The 27,499-nt window shown below is 41.7% G+C and overlaps 1 protein-coding gene and 1 long non-coding RNA gene across 5 annotated transcripts in view; one reads left to right on the top strand and one right to left on the bottom strand.

Moving 5' to 3' along the window:
- The window catches only part of LOC126248726 (LIM domain and actin-binding protein 1), a 212,605-nt gene that overhangs the window by 125,221 nt on the left and 59,885 nt on the right, over nt 1-27,499 (bottom strand). For all 4 annotated transcript variants that reach the window (XM_049950041.1, XM_049950043.1, XM_049950044.1 and 1 more), the window contains one exon: nt 59-190. In XM_049950041.1, the coding sequence (XP_049805998.1) occupies nt 59-190 (132 nt within the window). The remainder of the gene's footprint in view (nt 1-58; nt 191-27,499) is intronic.
- LOC126248727 (uncharacterized) lies at nt 16,922-17,574 on the top strand. The gene is made up of 2 exons (XR_007545527.1): nt 16,922-17,172; nt 17,312-17,574. It is a non-coding gene; the product is annotated as an uncharacterized LOC126248727 (long non-coding RNA).

Genomic DNA, 27,499 nt, shown 5'->3' with positions numbered 1-27,499 from the left:
CAGATTTATAGCATTTTGTAACATGAAACTGGAATTAAGATTAAAATGGGTAACTTACTACAGATATATTTTCCTTTTCTGATTTCTTGCTCTTCTTTGTTTTCTTTTTCAATGAATCACCTTGCTCACTTTTTTTCTTCTTCACCACATTTTTGTCTGAAGAACTAGAGCTATGTGATTCTTTCACTTCCTGAAAATAAAATTATTCAGTCATAATTTGCAGTTCTGAAATATATACACTGAAGAGCCAAAGAAACTGGTATAGGCATGCTTATTCAAATACAGAGATATGTAAATAGGCAGAATCCAGCACTGTGGTTGGCAAGGCCTAATTAAGACAACAAGTGTCTGGCACAGTTATTAGATTGGTTACTGTTGCTACAATGACAGGTTATTAAGATTTAATTGAGTTGAACGTAGTGTTATAATCAGCACATGAGCAATGTGTCACAGCATCTCCAAGATAGCAATGAAATGGGGATTTTCCCATACTACCTTTCAGAAGTGTACTATGAATATCAGGGATCCAGTAAAACATCAAATCTCTGACATCACTGTGGCCAGAAAAGATCCTGCAAGAACAGGACCAATGATGACTGAAGAAAATCATTCAATGTGACAGAAGTGCAATCCTTCTGCAAATTGCTGCAGATTTCAATGCTGGACTAGCGACAAGTGTCAGCATGCAAGCCATTCAATGAAACATCATCGATATGGGCTTTCAGAACTGAAGGCCCACTTTTTTACCCTTGATGTCTGCATGACACAAAGCTTTACGCCTTGTCTGGGCCTGTCAACACTGACATTGGACTGTTGATGACTAGAAACATGTTGCCTGGTTGGTCAAGTCTTGTTTCAAATTGTATGGAGTGGATGGACGTGTACAGGTATGGAGACAACCTCGTGAATACATGGACCCTTCCTGTCAGCAGAGGACTGTTCAAGCTGGTGGAGGCTCTGTAATGATATGGGGACTGTGTAGTTGGAGTGATAAGGGTCCCCTGATACCTTTAGATATATGTAAGCATCCTGTCTGATCACCTGCATCCATTCATATCCATTTTGCAAGGCATAGACTTGGTCAATTCCAGCACGACAATGTGACACCCCACATGTCCAGAATTGCTAAAGAGTGGCTCTAGAAACACTCTTCTGAGTTTAAACACTTCTGCTGGCCATCAATCTCTCCAGACATGAACATTATTGATTATACCTGGGATGCCTTGCAACATGCTGTTCAGAAGAAATCTCCACTCTCTCTTACTCTTACAGATTTGTGGATAGCCCTGCAGGATTCATGGTGTCAATTCCCTCCAGCACTAGTTCAGACATTAGTTGACTCCATGCCACATCATGTTGTGGCACTTCTGTGTGCTTGCAGGGGCCCTACACAATATTAGACAGGTGTTCCAGTTTCTTTGCCTCTTCAGTGTATGATTGCTAGTACTCAAATCATACTCAGAAAATGTACATTGAAAGATATTTGAAATAATTTGAGGATAATGTAATGTAATACGCTTTCTGGTGAAACTTCAGCACATTTGTGTGAAAGTTTAAAATCTTAAGTGTTTTCTATAAGGTAAAACAATTGTCTACCTTTTTTCTTAGTGCAATTCTCTAGGTAGACACAAATACAATTTCCTTAGGTCTCTAAACATGGAAATGTACAGAATAAATCTGGCTACTTACAGATATGCACAAAAGGTATGATACTGATATTCTTTTCTAGAATTTTTGAAAAAGCTATTCATTTAAGGCATGGTCCCTCTTTCTGTACTTTTAAATATGACAGTCTGGATTCTGTAATACTGTGCCAACAATTTACAGTTTATTCACATTGATTTAGAACACTTGAAAAATACCCAAATTGTGAAAAGTTATCATCTTGTATTTTTCGTGCAAAATCAATAATATATTTCTGTCACATAAGGAGTTTTGTTGTATAAATAAAACATTATTACTGTTTTTATTGATTTCTATATACAACAAAACATGAGATGCATGTTCCTTATGTACTTCCTGCAGAATGGACAAATACAAGAGAAAGGAACAATCATTTATAAGATTTTATATGGATCAATCTTGGTTTATCAAAATGACATTAAATTTTATTTATTTGAAGAATTATGATTCATTCAAGGTTTCTTTCGGCAGCAAATCAATATACTTGATTGAGTATGCAATATAGCACTCTCCTATCATGTCCAAATTCATGTGCACATCATCAACAGCCACTGTGAAACCAGTAGCCACTCATCATCATAAATGAATGCAGACATATTATCAAATTGACCAAAACCACTAAAATGCATGCACTCTTTTACTAATGGGAATATTAAGCATTTACACTCCAAATTCCCCTTTAAGAACATTACCCCAAAAGAATTTTCAGTCTCTCTTTATGGTATTTGACAGCTCACATGCAACCAGTTTATGATTTCCTTTCCTCTGAACTCATAATTGTTTAAATAATAACTTACCCCGCAGGGACTTCTCATTATTTAGCATATATTTTGTAGACAAATTTTCTTTTAGATTGTTGGTTTGCTCAAGAAAATTAATCAATAATCAGGTTGTTATTCTTAAGTCTTTCCCATTGACATGTTGGCATCTTGAGGTGTTGAGTATTCTGCAAGATATTGGTATCACCCATGCACAGTGTTTTGACAATGTGATTTGTTGTCTTCATCGTGCACTACTTGAGACTGCTAATAGTGTGAAATGGGTCTACTATTTACACTTATTGCCTCCCGCCCTCCATGGTTAGTTCTGGGCATTCCATTCTCACTAGGAACATCCCGAGATGTTCTGTCTTCAGTCTGCTGCACCCAGTCATGAGCTGGTGTTCTGCTTTTGGTCCAGTGCACCTGACAGCAATCCGATGTTCTGTTCTTGGTTCAGTGCACTGTTGCTCTGTCTGGGATTTGTTCTCCATGTCCACATTCTCTGTTCTTCTACTTGTTGAATTCCTTTGCTTCCACCCTTTAGTTTTAAGTAACTGCAGTGCAGAATTTCAGGTTTTGCTGAGTTGGTAGCCAATGTCATGATTCATGTGGTTTTTGAGCACCTTTATCTCTATTGACTCTCTTATAACACTGTCCCAGTATTTGGGGTCTGTGTCAGAACCCTCATCTTTTCATAGTTCGTGGAATGATTAAGTTCCTGACAATGCTCACTGAAAGCTGATTTAGAGGCCTGTCCCAGTTGGGCATGCCTCCAATGTTCTTGGCATCTGATGTCCACTAACCTGGTTGTTTTTACAATGTATGACATGCCACACTGGCAAGGAATATTATAAATTTCTGGTTTTTAAAAGTCCTAGTCATTTTTCACATTTCTACTCCTATTTTTTAGTAGGTGAACAGAACACATACTTAATGTCTCAGTTCTTGAGAATCCTGCTGATCTTGGCAGACATAGATCCCGCATTGGGCAGGTAAGCTGCAGTCCTTCTTCACTTTGCCTTTCTTCTCTGTTATATGGCGAAAAGCCTTCTGAATATGTTTGATCATGTATCCATTTTTGCAGAAGACTGAGTGTAGATGCTCTATTTCTGATGTCAAACTACACTGAGGCCAAATGACCCATCTGCTCTCCTTTTGACAGGTACATCCAGAAATGGCAGCTGACCATTCTTATCCAGTTTCTTAATGTATTTTGTATTTTGGTAGCATGAGTTAAGATGTTCCAGAAACTCACAGAGCCTCTCCCTACCACGAGGCCAGATCACGAAGGTATTATCCACATACCTGAAGAAGCATGTGGGTTTGCATCTAGCTGTCTCTTATGCTTCCTCTTCAAATTTCTCCATGAACAGATTGGCTATCACCAGTGACAGGGGCTGTCCATGCCTGCTCCTCCTGTCTGCTCATAATACTGGCCCTCATAGAGAAAATATGTTGATGCCAGTATACACCTGAACAGGATCATCAGAGCATCACAAAATTCCTCTGAAATCAGTTCCAGTGAGTCATTAAGTGGTACCTTCGTAAACAGGGATTCAACATCAAAACTAACCATTACATCAGATTCTGTGATAAGTGGCTGCTTCAGATAATGCAAGAAGTCTTCTGAGTTGTGGGTGTGGGGAACTCTAGTTATGGCTCATTAACCATTTAGTCAGTCATTACATACAAGTATTCTAGTATTATACAGTGCAGACTTACTATGCCAAACTGTCATATAGGTTCAGCACTGTGGCAATCAAATGGCATGCTATTATACATTGGTAGAACACTGGGAAATTATAGTTTTTCCACTAACGAGACTGAAAACAAAACACTTGTGTGACCCATACTTGAATACTCCTCAGATATGTGGCTGGACTAACAGGGGACTTTGTGTTTTCTGCCCACTTCCGATATGAATGTGTAATCTGCAAACATAGCCAAAATCATCAAAAGTCAGTCACCAAACCGGGGTTGTTATCCTAATAGTGGCAAGGTGTATCTGGTAGTAACTCATGTGATATACTGTGCAAGACTGAACTAGCGACTGCCTTGCCTCATTCCCAGAAGAGTGAACATGATGTGTCATGTGTGTCCCTGGCTGTGATCGCTGCTTGCAAGATGAAATGCTTCTGAGCTCCAACTGATACCCACCATTGACAGGGATTAGGGCGCTGCATATTAAATTATGAAACTGTTTGGAGTTTCACAGGAAAACTATGTAACTATCAACTTTTGTTGGTCTTGTAATGAAAAATCACATTGCTGTTTCTTATGACACTATCTGCTTCATTGATTCAAATGTATATACGTGAAATTGACCACCTGAAAAATCAGAAATCTAACAGGAACAAAATTTTGCTCATTTGTGGCATGCATGTGTACAAATGCTTGAAGTGAGGAGGCTGTGGTCGAACGTGGTGCCGTGATGAGGCGAGGGCAGAGGCCACCCAGTCTGGCGTGCTCACTGCACTGCTCTTGCGGCCATTTAAGTTTCAGCTTTGTGTGTCTGCAGGCTGATGTTGCTCCTGACATACTCTCATCAGTTGGTGGAACTAAACTCACATCACTTTACTTACGGTGTAGACATATATTCCTGGGTGGTAGTGTCTAATGATGACATCACTGCGATCCATAAGAGAAAATAGCTTGCTTTATGCAGTACAGTAACGTAAATTATGAAACTGTTTGGAGTTTCACAGGAAAACTATGTAACTATCAACTTTTGTTGGTCTTGTAATGAAAAATCACATTGCTGTTTCTTATGACACTATCTGCTTCATTGATTCAAATGTATATGCGTGAAATTGACCACCTTAAAAATCAGAAATCTAACAGGAACAAAATTGTCTGCAAATTATTCTCTGTTATCATAATTACACTGAATCAACTCATTTCTGATCAAGTTTGCTTTGTCTCCCTAGCACCGCTCAGCTGAATGGGTGTCGAAATACCTGACAGGTACGAGGGTGGCACTGAGGATGTTATCAAACTGGGGAGTCTTACAGGGACCCTTTGCCGTTTTATTCATGCACATGTCAACATTGCACTCCTCCATGGTCATGAGATATGAGGGCATGAAACAGGAGGGCTGAAAAAGCATAAACACCCTTTCTGCTTTGGAAAATGTTCAAATTTCTTCGAACGGTTTTGAACGGTTGCCAGAAGTTGCACGTTCTATACCAGAGCAAAAACTGCGGCTTCACTACACTCAAAATAGAATAGAATAGAATATTTTTATTAGCCTTTCAGTATTTTTCATACTATTGGCTTCGTCAAAGTTTACAGAGGGTTTTAGTTTCAGTACAATATTCAAATAGTTACAGAAAGGGGAGAAAAGGAACTAAAGACCTTTTCTTCAGTATTATGTAAAACAATGTTTTATACAGTAATTAAATACACACATAAGAAAAGAATCACCATAAATAACTAGCTTATATAATATCAAAACATTTTCTTCATAACTTAGGTAAAACATATATTTTGATGATTAGTTTCTAAGAATTCTTCAGTTGTATAGAATTCGTTGTTTTTTAGCCAGGTTTGAAATGTATACTTAGTGGTACTGTACGACCTGAGCATGGTAACTTATTGAAAAATTTTATGCTTAAGTACTTATAGTTATCATGGACTACAGCAAGTCTTGTGGAAGGCAAGTCCAGCAGGTGACTGTTTCTTGTACTATGTGCATGCACATCACATCTCATGTTCAATTTTTTCAGATTTTCTCTGGCATATATTAAACAGTTATATATGTACATGCTTGGCACTGTCATTACGCCAAGAGATTTAAAATAATTTCTGCAGGACTCTCTGGGTGCTAACCCTTCCATGCACCTGATTGCTTTCTTGTGCCATCTGAAAATACATTCAGCCCCCGGGGAGTTACCTCAAAGCAATATTCCATATTGCAGTTGGGAATGAAAAAAAGCATAGTATGAGTGGAGTAGCAATTGCTTGCTCACACTGTTTCTTAATTTATACAATAAGAAAAGTACTCATGCTAGTTTACTACATAGATAACACAGCTCTACAAAATAATTTTTTTTTTTCGTTGCCAGGGAAGTTTGAACGAAAATGGGATATTGTTATGATACTCATTCCGAGTATATTTGTACTTTTTCCAAATTGGCTCTGGTTTTTGAGATATAGGTTATTTGTGGAAATGAGAGTTTCATGTGGATAATATCGACTGCAGGGTCCATATATGGTGTAATGTATTTGCTACCTGTTTTTTAATTAGTGATATTGTACTATCTTTATTAAACAATTGTGCTCAGGGAGTGCATCTGTGTGGTTGAGGATTACATCATGCAAACATCACACTGTCAGCATGTGTTCAGTCCTGTTGTGTGGTGCGTGTGTTGAAGATATTGAGGGTTGTGCAGATTTGAATTCAGCGGTACTCGACATTCATTTGTTGGCCGAGGTAATCCCCGCAACAGCCGATAGGTAGCGTTCAGTGTAAACATGAAAAATGGCGATGGTCGAAATTCACACACATGTGCAGTGCAGCTTCAAGGAGATAGAACCTTTTCATCGTGACGTAGCAAATAAGAGGTGAGTATTCATTTCACACAAAACAATTAATGATGTTTGTTGGATGTGATTGACATGCAAATACAAGAAAGTTCTGCATAATATGTAGTATTTGTGCAATTTTGTTTTAGGAAAACATGAGTTCTTCACGCCGTCTTTGCGTGAACCATCCAGATGAGTTCTGCTACATTTGTGGTGAATACGTTCTTCAAAAGAACAGGAACAATATCACTCCTTTTGTGAAGGAAGCGTATCTGGCATATTTCGGAATTAAACTTGGAGATCAAGACAAGGCGTGGGCACCCCATAAAGTTTGTAAATGCTGTGTGGAGTGCTTACGGCAAGGACAAAACGAAAAAGGAAAAGCTTAAACTTCGGAGTGCCTATGGTATGGCGAGAGCAGAAGAACCATACAGATGATTGCTATTTTTGTATTGTTAATGTGAAAGGTTTTAATAGGTTCAAAAAACAAAAGTGGGAATATCCCGACTTGGAGTCAGCAAGAAGACCGGTGGTGCACAGCAACGATGTTCCTGTACCAACCTTCACAACATTACCCACGCTAACATCATCAGATGACGATGTGCACAGCGAGGAATGTACAAGTAGTGGTTCGGAATACGAAGGACGTGAGACACAACCCCAGCAGTTCGACCAGAAGGAGCTCAGTGACTTGATACGAGAACTCAATCTTTCAAAGCAAGCATCAGAACTCTTAGCATCCAGGCTTAAGGAAAAGAACTGTCTTCATCCAAGTGTTAAAATAACAGCTTACCGGACGAGAGAAGAAAACCTTCTTCCATACTTCAACCAAGAAGAGGTTATAGTGTATTGCAGCAATATACCTGGACTTTTACTTGAATTGGGGCTGCCGGAATATAGACCAGAGGACTGGCGTCTCTTCATAGACAGTTCCACTAGAAGTTTAAAATGTGTTCTCCTACACAATGGCAATCGTTACGCATCTATTCCAATTGCCCACTCAACAAAACTTTGTGAAGCATATGCTAACATCAAGATGGTTCTGCAGAAAATTCAGTATATGCAGCACCAGTGGTTGATTTGTGTTGGTTTGAAAATGGTGAACTTCTTGCTTGGACAACAAAGTGGATACACAAAGCACCCATGTTTTATCTGCATGTGGGATAGTAGGGCAAAGCACGAACATTGGAAGCAGAAAACATGGCCTCCAAGAGAACATATGGCTGTTGGTGAAGCAAACATCATTAATGAACCTCTGGTTAGTAGGGACAAGATTGTTCTTCCACGATTACATATTAAGTTAGGACTAATGAAGCAATTCACCAAAGCTTTAGACAGAAATGGTAATTGCTTCACATACATCTGCAATACGTTCCCTGGACTCAGTAGTGAAAAACTTAAGGCAGGAATATTTGATGGTCCTCAAATTCGCAGGCTCATCAACGATACCAATTTTACAAGTGTCATGACTGTCACTGAAGCATCGGGCTGGAACAGTTTTGTCGCTGTTGTAAAATGTTTTTTGGGCAATCATAAAGCTCCCAATTACGAGGAACTGGTCAAAAACATGCTCACTAACTTTCAAAACTTAGGAGCTAACATGAGCATAAAATTGCACTTCCTTCACAGCCACTTGGATCGATTTCCTCGTAATCTAGGTGATTTCAGTGAGGAACAAGGAGAGCGGTTCCATCAAGATATGAAAGGAATAGAGGAAAGATATAAAGGAAGATGGGACAGGCATATGATGGCAGATTATTGCTGGAATCTGCAACGTGACTGTTCTGAAGAGACCTATAAAAGGAAAGCGTGCAGGAAGCGGTTCGTCATGGACGGAAAATGATATACTTATAGAGAAACTTTTCAATTATGTTTTATACGTGGACAAATGCCTATCAGGTTTTCATAGAAGCTATTTATAAAGATTATTTTCTTTTTTCATTGTAGTTTGTAGCGCTCGAGTTCAGTATTAGCAATTTTTTCTAATTTTTTGAATAAATCATGCATTATCTCAAAAACTAGAGCCAAACTGCATAAATGGTTGCTATATTCGTCCTCAGCACCACTAACCCATCCTAAAGCCACTCAAATATCCTTGGCAAGAAAATGAGTGTTGACCAGTGTAATTGGTGTGTCCTCCCCATGAGAGCTTTTGGTCTATGATTAGTCCAAGTAATTTCACTGTTTTGTTTTCATTTTTAGTTACTTTGAGATTAAAAATTATTTCTTCTGTTTTTGTTTGATTTATGCACCGCTGGTTAGCCTGACACCAGTAATTAGCCATTTGCATCATTTCTCTATTTTTGTCCAGTACACTCTGTAAGTTCTCTCATGTACTTATTAATGTCATATTGTCAGCATATAGTATATTCTTACACGGTATGTAATTCGAGAAGTCATTAACATAGACAATGAACAGAAAAGGTCCAAGAACAGAGCCTTGGGGTATTCCTCTTTCTATAGGGAGTATTTCTGACCTCTGCTTATTTGCATATACAAGTTGTAATCTATTGCTTGGATAAGATTTGAATAGACGGAGTGTATCATCTTCAATGACATAGTATTTTAACTTTTTGATGAGTATGTCATGTGACACCGAGTCAAATGCTTTACTTAGGTCAGTGAGTGTTCCAGACATTGATACCCTTTTTTCATACCCTTCATAAACATTGCTCACCAAAGCTTCTACTACTTTTACAGTTGATAGGTGTGACCTGAAGCCAAACTGTTGTTCATTTAAAATTTTGTTGGTTTCAAAATACCTGTATATCTGCTTATGCACGCAATTTTCTACTAGCTTGGATATGATTGGTACTATTGAAATGGGTCTGTAGTTATTTGGGAGGTTTCTTTCACTTTTTTTATGAATCAGATGACGTTCAATGGAGTCGCAGGTCCAAGATGTACTTAGAGAAGGGTTGAATCGCCTGGGCATGTCTGCAGGGTCAAAAGTTGTCAACAACGTCGTCCTGTTGCTGACTGCACTGCGAAATCTCGTTTTCACTTGCAAAATGTGTGGGAATCAACGTGCCAAGGAAATGGTGGTTTCATTGACGCCCTGTATGCCACCTACCTAGGGCTTTTCGCCGGCCGCGGTGGTCTCGCGGTTCTAGGCGCGCAGTCCGGAACCGTGCGACTGCTACGGTCGCAGGTTCGAATCCTGCCTCGGGCATGGATGTGTGTGATGTCCTTAGGTTAGTTAGGTTTAAGTAGTTCTAAGTTCTAGGGGACTAATAACCACAGAAGTTGAGTCCCATAGTGCTCAGAGCCATTTTGAACCTAGGGCTTTTCGTGTCGATTCTGAGCGGTGGGTGTCTGAAATATTTTGCTCGGCCACACATAACAAAACGGTGTGACTTCAACGCTGGGTGTCGCGGTTATGAATCCCATCGCAAAGGTGTCAAAAGAAGGGTTGAAATGTAGCTAAGAAGGGGTGTGACGACTTTCCCATCATGTGACACGTCCACGATGGCGTTGGACAGAATTGTGGTGAGATTCAGCGCCAATGTGACATCATTAACCCACCTTACATATCACACGAACTTCTGAGCTGTAGCCTATTTTTCGCGTGTGTCGACACGTTGCTGTTTGAAGTGTCGCCAAGCTCGAGGGTGACGTCGCAGGGGAGCCACGCTTTTGCACCATCACAGAGGAAGGTTGTAGGCATCTTTGAGCCAAATTTCAAACTTATGCGTCGCAGTAGGAAATTCGGTGATACTTTTCTGCGCGGTGTAGAACCGCTTTTCAGGGCAGGAACTATGCATTATTCAGCCCCTTACGTATCCACCGCACATATATTTCACAGGTAAAATTAGGTAAAATCAGCTCGCACAGTTGAGTACAAGTATTCGTACTTCCCAAGCTATATCTGTGAATGGAACAGGAAGAAACCGTGGTACAATAAAAAGTACTCTCCCCCACGCACATCACAGCTATTCGCAGAGTATAGATATAGAATACTTTCAAGAGAAGTGCGAAACATGTAAATCCCTTCACCCATTTATTGTTGAAAATCAAGGAGCATGTTTTTAATAAACCTTCATCAAATTTGCATAAATTTCTTTTGGAGATAAATCATACGGAACTTACAATTTTATGATTGTATAGAGTTCCACTTCATCCATTTGAACGAATCATGCACAACAAGACGACTTTAAAAAGCAATATAATCAAAATTATTCTGTATGTCAAACCGACACTGCATTTACAGTGTGCAACGTAATTAAAATAAATCACTGGTGTATTTGTAATCTCTGTGCCAGTCTAATAAATTTTTACTTAGCACTCTTAAATGCAATTACTCTTCTATCCCATTAAAAAGCCACTTATTGTTACTTATTTAACAAAACTGCTAATTCATTGCTAATTGCTCCTGATGACGAAAACTATTTAATAAAATTTTCCAGTGGAATTGTTATAGGACAGTTTCTTTGTATTTTGTCTACATTACCACCCTAATGACAAGTTTGTCCGCAGCTCGTGGTCTTGCGGTAGCGTTCTCCCGAGTTCGATTCCCGGCGGGGTCAGGGATTTTCTCTGTCTCAAGATGACTGGGTGTTGTGTGTCTTTCATCATCATTGACTCGCAAGCCGCCGAAGTGGCGTCAGCTAAAAAGGACTTGCAATTTCGGCGGCCGAACACCCCGCATGAGGTCTCCCGGCCAACAATGCCGTACGATCATTTCAATGACAAGTTGTAGTTTAACGTTGTTACCGAAACGTTCTTGACCAACTTACTTAAAAATTGCAGAAAATTCTTGACAGTCTTACTTCAGATTTTTGACATTACTCTCATAAACGTTCGAACAGACAAAGATTTTAAAGATATATGGTGTATATACATAAAAATTATACATTTATGTGAAGACAAGTCGTAGTTTAACGTTGTTGCCAAAAATCTCGAAAAGTTTGTGACCGACTTACTTCAAATATTTACATGATGCTGTAATAAACATACACACGGGCATACAATTTACTTCAAATTTTGACACGATAAGCAGATAAACTTTCGACCGGGCATAGGCTACACATTTTTAAGTGTACATGATACATATATACGGTATATACCATATGCAGGGGAAAAGTTTGTAGCAAAAATCTCGGAGTGTTCTTGGTCTGTTTACTTCAAATTTTTAACGATACTCTAATAAACGTTCAGAAGGAGGTAGGCTACATATTTTTAATATATATGGCACCGTATGTAATACATAAAGGGGAAACACTGTTAGCAAAAATCTCAAAATGTTCTTAACCAATTTACTTCAGCTTTTTGCTCGATATCCTAATGAATGTTCGGACGAACGTAGGCTTGATATTTTCATGGTATATAAATTAACTGCCAAAAAAATTAGTGCACTCTGAAAGACGAAACCGATTTTGATACGATGACGACCTAGGGGATAGAAGGTGTACTGATATGGTTTCAAGGTCGTCCGCCAACAGATAACCAAAGTGCCATGTGTGTCTACCCTTCAATAGGGAATGCTCACATACAGAAGGCGCAGTATGCTGCAGAAGTGTGAAGCAAGCAGGCTACCATGCCGTGGAGATGCACTCGTGCTTCCTGTAGCCAACTGAGCGAGTTTGAAAGGGGTCAACTTGTGGCCTTCCGAGTAGCGGGATGGCCCTTACGTAGAACTAAGTTGGACGTGCTGCGTCACTTGTGCAACGATTCTGGCATCAGTGGCCACGCGAACATTCTCACACTCCTAGACGAGGTTCTGGACGTCAACGCAGCACAGGCGCGCGACAGGATCGTCGTGTTGTAAGTGGCAGATCGTACAGCTACTATAGCACAGATAAAGAGGGCGTTTGAGTCGAGATGGTAACACGAACTGTTGCGAACCGGTTATTATCAGTGGGGCTACGTGCACGCACGCCTCTAGCCCTTCTTAGACTCACGCCACAGCATCGACACGCAGGACTCTACTGGTGCCGTCAAATGATCACTTGGAAGATGGAAAGGAGCGCCGTGGTCTTCAGCGATGAAAGCAGATTCTGCCTGCAGACAAGTGATGGTCGTTTGTGCGTACGACGTAGACCTGGTGAACACTGTCTCGTAGAGTGCATTCGTCCAAGATATACAGACGCGATAAGCTACATCTCTCGTTCAGCTTTGGCGTTTCTGGAGGGAACGCTAGCCAGCACTCGGTATGTGCAGAATGTTGCTAGATCCGTTCTTTTGCTGTTCTTGTAACAGAAAGGTGACGTGTTGTTCCAACAGGATATTGCTCTTGCTCACCCACGCACTGTGCGTGAAACACAGTGTGCTCTGCTAGACTTGCAGCAGCTTCCCTTGCCATCACGATCTCCAGATTTAGCTCCAATGGAGCACATTTGGGATATGATGGGACGAGAATTGACTCGTCAACCAACAACTCTTACAGAACTACGTGAACAGGTCGAGCAGGCGTGGCATAACGTAAGCCAGGACAGTATTTGCCATCTGTATGATCGACTGGATGCCAGAGTCGATATCTGGCACTTCAGAACCGCTTGTGCTTTTGATCTGTAAATGTAATCATTTCATGTACTCCAAATGCACTGTTGCAACAATAAATCATGAGTGGATTGGAAACTTCTAAAAGGCTGCAGGCTACTATTTTTTTTTCTCTGATAAACTTTCAGATCGACGTAGCAGAATTTCAAATCGTTTTACGATGCTCTAACAAATATTTAGACAGACATTGTCTGTAGATATAGTTTTTAAATATATGTAACATACAGATATATATTTTATATAGAATGGGGAAATGTTGTTAGCAAAAATATCGAAAAGTTGTTGATCCTTTTACTTCAAATTGTTACACAATACTCTACTAACATTCAGACGGACACAGGCTATATTTTTTTAAACAACAATTAACAGTTTCCTGTTAAAACCGACTGCGAGAAAGAAAATTCTGTGCTGTGAAAATGTGCGGTTTCGTTGTTCTTCTCGCAGTCAGTTTTACCTTAGATATCAGGGCACTGAAACCATTAGACAAATTGTTTCTTCCATACATATTATTTCTCCTGTCCGCGGTTCGTGGTCTTGCGGTAGCGTTCTCGCTTCCCGCGCATGGGGTCCCGGGTTCGATTCTCGGCGGGGACAGGGATTTTCTCTGCCTCGAGATGACTGGGTGTCGCAAGTCGCCGTAGTGGCATTAAAGAACTTGTGGAGCGGCGGCCGAACCGCCCTGCGCATTGGTGTCATTATCATTATTATTTCTCCTGAAAGATAATTTTAAACAAAAATTGTATACACAACAGTGTGCTGTTTTAAGAGGAAAGAGGAATGTTGTACATATGGCTTATCGACTTATGTCTAGAGTACTACTGTGGAATCTGAATCATCAGAAATTTTTCAGTCTTACCCGTTCACAGATTAAAACTATGAGAAATATTGTTATTGAAGCTATTATCCTCACAGATTCTCCTGTACCCCTTATATTAATGATCTAAATTTACCCATTCATTTAAATTGGATTCATTTCCCAATAGCCGGCCGGTGTGGCCGAGCGGCTAGGTTAGGTTAATTGCCGGCACGGTAGCTCAGCGTGTTCGGTGAGAGGGTTAACTGCCCTCTGTAATAAAATAAACTGAGTTAACCGATCAATGACGAACCAGGTGTCTTACGACGTCCGCCCCGAGCAGATGCACCGAACGAAATCGAACATGGCACGGTAGCTCAGCGTGTTCCGTCAGAGAGCTGGTTGGCCTCTGTAATAAAAAACTGAGTGGAAGGATCAACGAAAACGAACTTGACCGGATGTCATGTGACGTCCGCAACGACCAAACACATCGATTAAAAAAAAAAAAAAAAGTTCTAGGCGCTTCAGTCTGGAACTGCGCGACCGCTACGGTCGCAGGTTCGAATCCTGCCTCGGGCATGGATGTGTGTGATGTCCTTAGGTTAGTTAGGTTTAAGTAGTTCTCAGATCTAGGGGACTGATGACCTCAGATGTTAAGTTCCATAGTGCTCAGAGCCATTTGAACATCCCCTCCCCCCCCCCCCCCCCCAACAGAGGTTTCGTCTGCAATAACAAACTCAATGCTGAAGGTCAGATACAGGGGGAGGGGGCAGAAAATGGACAGAGAGAGGGAGGAGAAGGGAATTCCGATGCATATGTAACAGTTACGAAGCATTGCCAGGTTCGTTAGTTTTGTGACAAAAACAAGCTGGTTAAGTGCAAACTCGCTGTTATCTGGACGACTTATTAAATTTGCAGACAAGAGGAGAGACCAACAAGGTAGCGGAAATAATTTCCATCAAATAATATGGAAACATTAATAAAAATAAAATTATTGCTGCAGGCTGTATGTCTTGACGTAGGTAGCACGTTGCTCCAGAACATTCACCTCAGAGATCACGCGGCCTGCCCACGATATAAATAGAAGTTGCCTTACAGCACTTCTCACGTGTCTGACCCACCCAGTGCTTGCCGCATTTACTCCTGTAGCAGAATTCTGATAAAACGTTTCCAAACGTACAGAGAGTATAAACGGACAAATTGTCCGAGCGTAATGTCTCTCAACCTTCAGAGATATTAACATCTTGTTCTTTATTCCGATACATGACGCCACTTCTCCAGCATTCTTGACAGTGGGAGCGTAAGTACCTGTCAAGTTCGAGAAAGAGCTATCATGTAACACATACACCAACACCAATACAACGAAACACTACACCTGAAGACATTTTTATAGTTAAAGAAGACTGCCCACACAGTCAATTAAATACTACGTCGTTATAACTTAAGTGCAGCTACTCACAGAAGACCAGTGTGGGCTGCATTTATCGTATGACGTCAAAACTTGGTAGATCTGCTAATGTGTTAATACCGAACCGGTTTACGCTAGAAAAAATTAATTTCAGTTCTGGGCACCAGGTACTGTACACTGCTTGTATGACGGTATGACATCCACGGTGTCATTTGACAAGGCATAACAGTGTACAGTATGGCTATCGAGAAGAGACCGTGCGCTATTAGTGAAACTGTTTTATGTGAACGGCAGCAACTACAGTGCTACATTGAGAGATTTCGGCCGACTGAAAGGTCTGAGGAGAGGCTTTATGTTATTAAATGGTTCGAAGAAGATGATAATGAAATTTGAAAACACGTGTGAGCTTTTTGTGGCACCTGGAAGAGGAGGGCGACTTATACTGATGGAAGTTATTGCCGAGTTTACTGTTGCTGTAACTGAGCATGCAGTATGTGCCCCAGGTAGTGTTGGCGCTCGTGCAGTTTCAAGAGAACTGTCATCCCATGGTCAACATTATGGAAAGTTTTATGGTACGCTTTACACTGTTACTCGTACAAGGGCTTAGGCGATGCAGCAACTGAAACGTCACGATCCGCAGCAACGTTCTGAATTTGCTTTTTGGTTTATGGGCATGAGGGGGGGGGGGGGGGGGAGCGGCTCGGATTGAAGTTGATGATATGTGGCTGGGCAATATTCTATGGAGTGACGAGACACATTTTATACAATAAGGTGCAGTGAATACACAGAACTGCGGAATATGGGGTAATGTTAAATCGCGTGTTGTGCACGAAGAGCCATTGCACTTGCCATATGTGACTGTGTGGTGTGAATTCATAAGCACCTTTATTCTCGACCCATTCTTCTTTGAAGAGAATACGTGTAGAGAGCCTGTCAGGTCTACCGTGACGTCTACACGTTATCAAGGAGGACGAGGAGGAGGGAATTAGTGATTAACTTCCCGTCGACAAAGAGGTCATTAGAAACGGAGCACAAGCTCGGATCGGGAAAGGAAGGGGAAGGAAATCGGCCGTGCCCTTCAAAAGGAACCGTCCCGGCATTTGCCTGAATCGATTCAGAGAAGTCATGGAATAAAATTAATCAGGATGGCCGGACGCGGGTTTGAACCGTCGTCTTCCCGGATGCGTGGCCGGACGCGGGTTTGAACCGTCGTCTTCCCGGATGCGAGTCCTGAGTGCTAACAACTGCGCCACTTCGCTCGGTTACACGTTATCGAGACCTCCTTGTACAGCATGCCATTCCTGCTTTGGAAGAACGTAACTGTGTGGAAACCGCTGTTTTCGTGCAAAATGGGGCAACACCTCATGACGCTCGCCTAGTGGGCCGCGCGGGATTAGCCGTGCGGTCTAGGGCGCTGCAGTCATGGACTGTGCGGCTGGTCCCAACGGAGGTTCGAGGCCTCTCTCGGGCATGGGTGTGTGTGTTTGTCCTTAGGATAATTTAGGGTAAGTAGTGTGAAAGCTTAGGGACTGATGACCTTAACAGTTAAGTCCCATAAGGTTTCACACACGTTTGAACATTCGCCTAGTGGAGGTCTACTTAATGCGACATTCCATGAACGTGTTATTTCCAAATGTTTTCCAGATACGTGACCTGCAAGCTTACCTGATCTGGATCCATGTGACTTTTCGCAATGGGGATACCTAAAAGAATGCATTTACCAGGGACACGTTCGGTCTCCACCTGATCTGAAGGCTTGGAACACATTGCTAAGATTCCATCGGAACTGCTGCGAGTTAGTGTTGGTCACGTCGTCTTACGGATGGACCACATCGTCGACTTTTCCGGTGCTCATATTGAACAAATTGTGTAAACGGCGCTTAATAATAAAGTCAACATTATGCATTTCTCACTTGTTTGAACTTTTCTGCTCATGTCCTGTTCCTAATCCATTACAATGGAAACATTTCTATGGCATTCACAGCACCAGGATTGCACCTACTGTCCAAAATTGGAACTAATTTTTTTTTTCAGCGTAAATCCGTTTCACATTAACGCATTAGCATATGTACCAAGTTCCGCTGCCACACGATAATTACACCTCACAGTTTACCTCTGTCAGCAGCTGCATTTTAATCATAACCACTCCGTACCAATACCGAATACGTCTAGGTCTGCCATCAACCAAATACGAACATGCTGCTAAATGACAGAAATACATGAAGTAACCCATCATCAGATCAGAATAGTCTGTAGGTGCTTTCATGTACTCTTCCTATAAGGGCCACAATGATGTAATCAAAGAGAAGAAATATAATTTTATGTATAATAAGAGAGCAAACAAAACATGAAACTTCTGATGTAATCAAAGAGAAGAAATATCATTTTATGTATCATAAGAGAGCAAACAAAACATGAAACTTCAGCGTCGAAAGGATGACATCTCTAGGAATTGGAATCTTTCCGAAGTATATAGGGTTCAATACAGCGCAACATGTCGTCGTATAGTTATAAATTCTGCAGTCCATTTGGCATAGCTTCATGATAACGTGACAAACTAGGAAGATAAGGTCTGCCTTAGTTCAGGCCTAATCTGTTACGAATCAGCTCTCCCAGGCAATTTAAGTGTTGATTTGGAATGTTTTCCTCATTCATCTCCTTGAATGCTCGCCCTGGGTTAAATTTCACCTTGACAACGCAGCTTTCAAGACGTACTTGGTTCAATTTTTACTATGCCAGTCAGAATTCAGGAATAGACACGAAAACAATTCATCAGTCCATTTACATGATCGAATGTTAAGTTCTGTAACAATGAAAAAAGAACAGTACTACATATGGCATCAAAATTTTTTAAACTTTACTGTTCTCCACAGCCGGCCGGAGTGGCCGAGCGGTTCTAGGCGCTACAGTCTGGATTCGCGCGGCCGCTACGGTCACAGGTTCGAATCCTACCTCGAGCATGGGTGTGTGTGATGTCCTTAGGTTAGGTTTAAGTAGTTCTAAGTTCTAGGGGACTGATGACCACAGCAGTTAAGTCCCATAGTGCTCAGAGCCATTTGAACCATTTTTGTTCTTCACATTGAGGAGTGTTAAGCAGTGACATTTGATGCGTTATTTTTGTTGATATAAATGGTGTTTGTTTTAACTTGAAAGAACTAAATATTTCGAAAAATACGCATAGTACGAAAAAATGTTCCATATGAAACGCTAACATTTTCAAAGGGGACACACGTTTGTGCTAAAGCTGTTCACCCCCTGCCCCAATGGGGATGAACTTTTTGTTTCCAAATGGAACCACCCCCCCCTCCCCCCCCCCCCCATCCCCTTTTTATTGCAGGTTCGGAGTTTACACCAAGATATACCTATGGTGTACCCGAAACAATTTTTTTCATTTGTGGCAGATGGTGCTGTAATCGACAAAATTTAATTTTTCCGGCGTTTGCAATTAAGAACCGACTCATTTGATTCAACATATACTTGCAATAAAAATTTAAACTTTTTATTCTAAACAGTTGATATTTTTGCTAAAAATTTAATTTATTTTTGTAAATTTGATTGTACAATAAAACTTTTATGTTTATACATACAAAATCTGATAAATAAGCTACTTTTAACGTAACTTAGTTTTGTGTTCTTTTCGGGATTGATATCGGTGAGTCCCCACACCATCAGGACGCTTGGTTTCAGTGAGTCCCTCGAAACGCATCATCAGGTTGATTTCGATGTGTTCTGCCCAACCGCAGTAACTCTCGCACCGTGTGCTAAGCAGCTACAGCCGGAGTACAGTCCACAACCATTCCAAGGAAAAATGTTCAGGATACACACACAACATGTCGGGTGAAGTCTACGCAAGTCCCACCGCTCAGCGCCTCAACACGTCACGCGCCACACCGCTGTCTCTATAACCTCAAATACCAAATTACTCGGCAACACTACCCTCTGGAGCCTTTCCTGCTGTATTCGAAGTGATTGATGTTTTATCTATAGAAGAGAACATGGAAATAATTCTAATTTATTGTGAGGCAGCAGGAAATTTGAACGCTGTTGTTAGTCTTTATACCGAACGTTTTGCTGCTAGGGCACGATCTTGAAAGACTATTTATCGTGTTATAGAACAATTTACTACCGAAGGAAGTGTGACGCCTATTAAAAGAGCTCGTAGAGCAACTGTTACGGGAAATAGCAACAATGAAACTGCAGTACAATTGTTGTACAAACAAATTTTCAAAACTAAAGTAAACTTTTAATAAAAATATCAACGGTTTAGAACAAAAAAGTTTAAATTTAAACGCAGATATGATGTAGAATCAAATGAGTCGCTTCTTAATTGCAAAAAAATTTAATTTTATCGATTACAGTGCCATCTACTACGAATGGAAGGAAGATATATTGGGTAAACCCTTGGTATATTTTGGGGTAGAATCCGAATATGCAGTGAAAAGGGGGAGGGGGGGGCAAGCTTTAGCACAATCAGATGTCCCCTTTCAAAATATTAAATCTTCATCTGCAACACTTTTTCGCATGATGCGAATTTGAGATATTTAGTTGTTCCAAGCTAAAACAAACACCTTATATAACAGTATTTCATCAATCGATCATGTCTCTTTTTTCTATTTCAGATTCGTAATTTTCAGTATCGATCTAACCGTTATTGTTAACTACACAGGGTGGCCAGAAACAGTCTGCAAAGTTTGTAAAGATGTTGAAGGGTAGGCTGTGTTGCGAAATAATTGTTAAGAAAAAATTCGATACGTTGCGCCGTTATCGCGTTAATTAGCATTGAAGTTAGTTGATCAGACCGTTGCGCGCGCAGATTCAGGCGGCCCATCAGAGAGGGTGTCGTCAAACGTGTGCTTTGTTTTTGTTTCCCAAAACCGAACAGGACAGCGATACAAAAACTGGATATGCGACGGTAGTAAGGAGCCGAAGGCTGAGAAGTCTCGTGCTCTATCATCTACGCTATAATAGCTGACGTTAACTTTATCTGACGGGCTGCTTGACTTAAGCGCGCAACGGCCTGATTGACTAACTTCAATGCTAATTAACTCAGAAACGGTGCAATGCATCGAAAAGAATTATTTCTCAGCACAATATTTCCTGCAACACCCTTAGAAGTTTTTCAAACTGTTTGTGACCTCCCTGTATATAAATGAAAATACCTTTTGTGAATATTTTCTGTTTATTATATCGTTGGATACTTTTAATCATAAATGTATGCAATTTCAGATTGTTTATTCAAAGAGGTGGCATCCATATTCCTAGTAACAATAGGGCATATGCTACTGAAATATGTTTACCTTTTTTTAGGTATAAAAGAAGTCGGCCTTAAACTTTTTGGATAACTGTTAAACGTTTGGGGTCCAGTAAGTTTCTTGAACAGCCTGTCAAATTTAGTTGTTAGGGCAGAACTCATTCTCAAGCTTATCGAATCACTTACGTAAAAAAGTAGCAATTTTAGAATTTTGGCCCCTGTTGGATCAATTTCTGTGGACGTCCATGCCGCTGTCAAGCAATTTGGAATGGTTTGCAGAGTACAGACGTAGACGTGTATGCAACTAGTTTATGGTGAAAATATTGGAATTAAAAAAGGTGTGACATAAAAGGAAACATATTTACGACATATTTCTTGCCGCGGCTGAGACCCTCGAAAGTGGTTGCTTGCCGTATTTCGCGCCTCTGCAGTAACGATGTAAACCCTTCGCATTCTAAAAAATGGTTCAAATGGCTCTGAGCACTATGCGACTTAACTTCTGAGGTTATCAATCGCCTACAACTTAGAACTAATTAAACCCAACTAACCTAAGGACATCACACACATCCATGCCGGAGGCAGGATTCGAACCTGCGACCGGAGCGGTCGCTCGGCTCCAGACTGTCCTTAGCATTCTAAGTAAAGCACTAGGGCGCCCATACGCGAGGCAAGGGCGGCAGCCATGCCCCCCTCCCTAGTCTCAGGGAAAGGAGGAAATAGAGCACAGTCATGTGTTTTTCTTTTAAGAAAATTATTTAAAAGTCGGTATTACACAGGTGGATCTTTTTTATGGCTACTTACAAGTCGCCATTCGTCTTCCAAAATGTAAAAGAAAAATACTCCGTATCCCGAGGTCTAACCTCCCTCCACCTCGTTGGCTTTTTTTTCCGAGATTCCTCCTTTAGAAACGTTTATTACAGCACCATTTACCTATATTAAGACTGTAATAGGAACTAGGTTACGGAGCGTGGTGGCAGCTGTGTTTACTGCAACGGACCCGCATTCGAGAGGAGCAGAGGTCAGATTCACGTCTGCCCATTTGGATTTCCGCTGTTTTCTTAAACTGATGAAGGCGAATGTTGGGATTGTTCTTTAAAAACGATACAACAAGTTTCCGTTACCGTCTTCGTACAGTTTCAACTTTTGCTCTTTTTCTAATAACCATATCTCTGACTGATCTTTAAATCCCATTTTCTTTCCTTCAACGAGTGAGACCAAGAAAGGTGGAGCAGTATTAGGACACTAATCTCGAAAGCAGAAGGACAGCGGTTCAAATTCCCCCTTGGGTGTACAGAGTTAGATGTCCACTGCTTGCCTTAAATTGTTTATGTCAAATACCGCAATAGTTCCTTTGAAAAGGACGCGGCCAAATTTTTCCCCAAACCGAGCTTCTACTGATTCTCTAATGGCTACGTCATCGCTGGGACACTAAACATTAATTTTCCCGTTTTCTTTTCCACGAATCAACTTGCCAATTGATATAACGGCGCAACAACGAGCGGTGCAAGTTGCTTACTTCACAGGCAAGTATTTAGCAGCTTTCTATCTATCATGAGATTGTCGCCTGCACGTTAGGGAATAGCGTATAATACCGAAATGATTTTATTAATTTTTGTGGGCTGATTACTGGCACACGAAATTTCTTAAAGAGTACGCTAATGGTAAAAAGACATGCTAGTGTCCAAAATGTAAAAATAGTCAAGGAATGAGAGCACATTTCCTGAAAAGGATGTCGGACATATTACAGGACAAGGCAGTCTTAAATCATTTGATATAAAGGACAGTGTCCAAAGTATATAGTCAGAAAGCTACTGAAGCAGACTATACAATAACAAGGGCATAAAATCTCTTCCCAACATCAAATTACTTCATATTGTTAGCACACATGCTTGCCAAAGCTTCAGCTATTGGGGCCATACAACCAAGAAACAGACAACACAGTTGGGGGAAAGCTACTATGCCAAAGCGATAATTTATCGCAGTGAATCCACCCTAGGCGTTTAGAAATTTCCTTCGGCCATAACGTGAATATCGAAACCGTACCCCATTAGCTCCTTTCGATAAATACCCAATTGGATGAGATCAAAATAAAATAAGCCCCTCTACCCAAATTCAAAAAAAACTAAGCCAAAATAAAAAGAAAGAAGCAATTACACAAGGCTTAAAAGAGCAAAAACTTTCGTAAAAGTTGAAAATGAAATTGATTTATAACAGCACACACACACACACACACACACACACACACACACACATTGTTGACTACAACAGTAATATTTAGATCTCGTGAATGTGGTGGCCAGGCGAGATGCGATAATTCATCCTCATGCTCACGAAACCAGTCCTGGACGATACGAAATGTGTGAACAGGCATCCTGTCATCTCGGAACACAAAGCATCACTATTGCGGAACAAACATTGTACTAGGGGATGAACCTGGTCAGCCAAAATGGTCACATAATCTTTGGCAGTAGAGCGATCTTGCAAAGTAACCATGGAACCCATTTAATACTATGATATGGCTACAGAAATCATCGCCGAACCCACAGTACGTTTCACCCTTGGGACATAAGCTAGGACATAAGTTGGAAACAGCTGAAACAAGACTCATCCGACCAAATGACATTCTTCCATTGCTTCATAATCCAGGTTTTATGGCTTCGACACTAAGGTTTCCTCTTATTGGCATTTGCATCGCTGATGAATGGTTTTGGCATTCCAGCCACACAAGCAGTTACCTGCTTATAAAGCTCCCTTCGTGTTGTTTTGATGCTGACAGGGTTCACGACGATGTTTTTCTGCTTTCCCTGTAGGCGATATAAGTCTTCGGTATGTTACCTTGTGCAACACGAGCACTTCTGCTACCTTGGTTATGGAAGCACCGCCATACAAGCACCAACAATCTCCCCACGTTCGAATGCACTGAACTCCAACATATTGCACTCACAACTGTACAGAACACTCTTCTGACCACTACTGACACAAAGTATTGATGAGATTGCACAGGTGCCGTTCGTGGTCAAATATAACAGTGCGACCTGCAGACTTGGCTAGCCTTTGCATTTATGATCAAACATGTATTTCTCACGGAATATCCATATTTTTGTCCACCCCCTGTATTCTCTGTAGGACTCAGAAGACCTCGTTGGTCAGTCACTACGTTGAGCATTTTTACCTGCGATAGTGTATCCACTACAGCAACTGGATTTAGAGTGGCACTATCGTACATGAAATGGAAATCTAAACCACCAGCACGCCTGAAGAGCAATATAATATAGTTGTATCACATCTCTGTAGTTATGTGCGCCATCAGCTTTCATCCTTTCCCTTCCCGTCATCTACAACGTAAAAAAATACAACGCTAAGCTTACTGGTGCTCATCAGAATTACCCACAAGATGTGTCATGATAGGTCTACGGGAAACCACATCCGCCAGGAAGTTGCCCGGGACGGCAACGCAGCATTACCGCATTTTCCCCAATGCTCGTTTCCTATGTATAGGACTAACTTTTATTTGTACTGACATGGAACATTATAGTTTCCTATGTAACAAGCTATAACTTTGATTGGGTGAATAATAATAAATCGCGGCATTTGTCGACAGGATCAAGTTCAACGAGTCTTGCAACACATTGCTATCAGCGCACAGTCCGCCGCTGAATACGTTCACATGCGATTATCAGCAAGTTACTCAATGTTCAACCGCAGGTAATCACTGCCGGACGCACAACATTGAAACTAGAACTTCGGTACCCGCTATTTAGACGAACCTCGTACGTGCGTAACTTGCCTACGCACACAGCTTCACGCCGCACGGGTCCACTGATCAATACCTTTAACAGTTTCCCGTTAGCAGCTACAGACCAGGGCACAGCTAATGCCGCAATACGGGCGAGGCACATCTCCTTTGTTCCAGGAAAGGGCCAATACGAAACAGCAAACGTCGTGAGCGCTTCCAAGTGTAAAGGATGGTTTACACTAGAGCGAACGCATGCAAACGAGCAACAACGAAAGACAATTCTCTCATGTGTAAACGGTAGGTGAGCGCGAGCTAAATACACTACTGCAACACCACGAAGATGACGTGCTACAGACGCGAAATTTAGCCGACAGGAAGAAGATGCTGTGATATGTAAATGATTAGCTTTTCAGAGTATTCACACAAGGTTGGCACCGGTGGCGACACCTACAACGTTTCTAACCGATTTCTCATACACGAACAGCAGTTGATCGGCATTGCCTGGTGAAACGTTGTTGTGATGCCTCGTGTAAGGAGGAGAAATGCGTACCATCGCGTCTCCGACTTTGATAAAGGTCGGATTGTAGCCTGTCGCGATTGCGGTTTATCGTATCGCGACATTGCTGCTCGCGTTGGTCGAGATCCAATGACTGTTAGCAGAATATGGAATCGGTGGGTTCAGGAGGGTAATACGGTACGCCGTACTGGATCCCAACGGCCCCGTATCACAAGCAGTCGAGATGACAGGCATCTTATCCGCATGGCTGTAACAGATCGTGCAGCCACGTCTCGATCTCTGAGTCAACAGATGGGGACGTTTGCAAGACAACAACCATCTGCACGAACAGTTCGACGACGTTTGCAGCTGCATGGACTATCAGCTCGGAGACCATGGGTGCGATTACACTTGACGCTGCATCACAGACAGGAGCGCCTGCGATGGTGTATCAATGACGAACCTGGATGCACGAATGGCAAAACGTCATTTTTTCGGATGAATCCAGGTTCTGTTTACAGCATCATGATGGTCGCATCCGTTTTTGGGGACATCGCGGTGAACGCACATTGGAAGCGTGTATTCGTCATCGCCATACTGGCGTATCGCCCGGCGTGATGGTATGGGGTGCCATTGGTTACACGTCTCGGTTACCTCTTGTTCGCGTTGACGGCACTTTGAACAGTGGACGTTACATTTCAGATGTGTTGCGACTCGTGGCTCTACCCTTCATTCGATCCTTGCGAAGCCCTACATTTCAGCAGCATAATGATCGACCGCATGTTGCAGGTCCTGTACGGGCCTTTCTGGATACAGAAAATGTTCGACTGCTGCCCTGGCCAGCACATTCTCCAGATCTCTCACCAATTGGAAACGTCTGGTCAATGGTGACCGAGCAACTGGCTCGTCACAATACGCCAGTCACTACTGTTGATGAACTGTGGTATCGTGTTGAAGCTGCATGGGCAGCTGTACCTGTACACGCCATCCAAGCTGTGTTTGACTCAATGCCCAGGCGTATCAAGGCCGTTATTACGGCCAGAGGTGGTTGTTCTGGGTACTGATTTCTCAGGATCTATGCACCCAAATTGCGTGAAAATGTAACCACATGTCAGTTCTAGTATAATATATTTGTCCAATGAATACCCATTTATCATCTGCATTTCTTCTTGGTGTAGCAATTTTAATAGTCAGTAGTGTACATTCGGTCGTGTTCGGTTCGCATTCGAAATAATTCGCTCGAGTCTCGCTGGCTGTTGGTCTTTTAGCGAATCATCAATGGAAGTTCGTGACCCTTTCACTTCGGCGTTAACAGTACAGAAAACTTTCGTCTGTTATCTCGCGCTGAAAAGTAATGTCTCCGAATTTTTTATTCTGTTCTCAATATCGGTTGATGTACTACATGTTATTCAGCCGACTTTCCCTCTTCGGTGACGCAAGTTACAACCCTCTGCAGCTAGAGGAATCCGCACTGTAGCGTGTAACACGCCGATATGTGAGAAACGGCGTGCTGTAATCCAGTTTTTAACAGCAGAAAACGTCCACGCATGGAGCACTCTGTCCTTCAGCATGACAATGCCAGACTTCACACGAGCCCTGTGACATCTATAACAATCCGTCGTGCAATTCCCTACTTCTGGAGCTTTCTTTGTGTCCTTTTGGTGCTGACAGGATTCGCGAATGCGACACTCAGTTCGGCAGTGACGTTTCACCTGTCGTCCTCTTATTTCCCGACACCATCCTATTTAATGAACGTCCGTCACAGTCACTCTACACACACTTTCGTCCGGGTCGTGACTTATTGGGTGATGTTTTTCCACTTTCCCTGTATGCGGTATAGATCTTCGATACGATACCTCTCGAAAAACCAAATACTTCGACTACCTTGGTTATGGAGGCATGCACCATACGAGCACTAATAATTTTCTCATCTTCGAACGCACTGAGCTCCGCCATAATGTACTCACAACTACACAGAACACGTCTGACACTTGCAGCATATTGAGGACGTTGCAGAGCTGTTTGTTAGTGGTCAAATCCAATAGTGCAACCTGCAGTCTTGGCCAGCATCTGCATGGGTTTCTCGCGGTGTTCCCATATTTTTGTACAACCCTTGTATATCCCTGTAACTTCAAGTCGTTGAGTCAAACATAAAAGCAAAAACACCGTGTCTGGTGAACAACAACGCTCATGAATGGCACGTATCACAATGCCGGAATGTGGACGTCATCGAGAGAAGTATGTGAAGTCTAGGGTGATTATCAAAACCTTATCCATCAAAATCTCTAAAACCTATCGTCCAGAAAACAACGCGTGCCAGAGGCGATTGACAGTGCCGTTAGAAGTTTC

This window comes from Schistocerca nitens, chromosome 3, assembly GCF_023898315.1.
Source record: "Schistocerca nitens isolate TAMUIC-IGC-003100 chromosome 3, iqSchNite1.1, whole genome shotgun sequence".
NCBI lineage: Eukaryota > Metazoa > Arthropoda > Insecta > Orthoptera > Acrididae > Schistocerca > Schistocerca nitens.
This window is presented reverse-complemented; position numbering and strand designations above follow the sequence as displayed.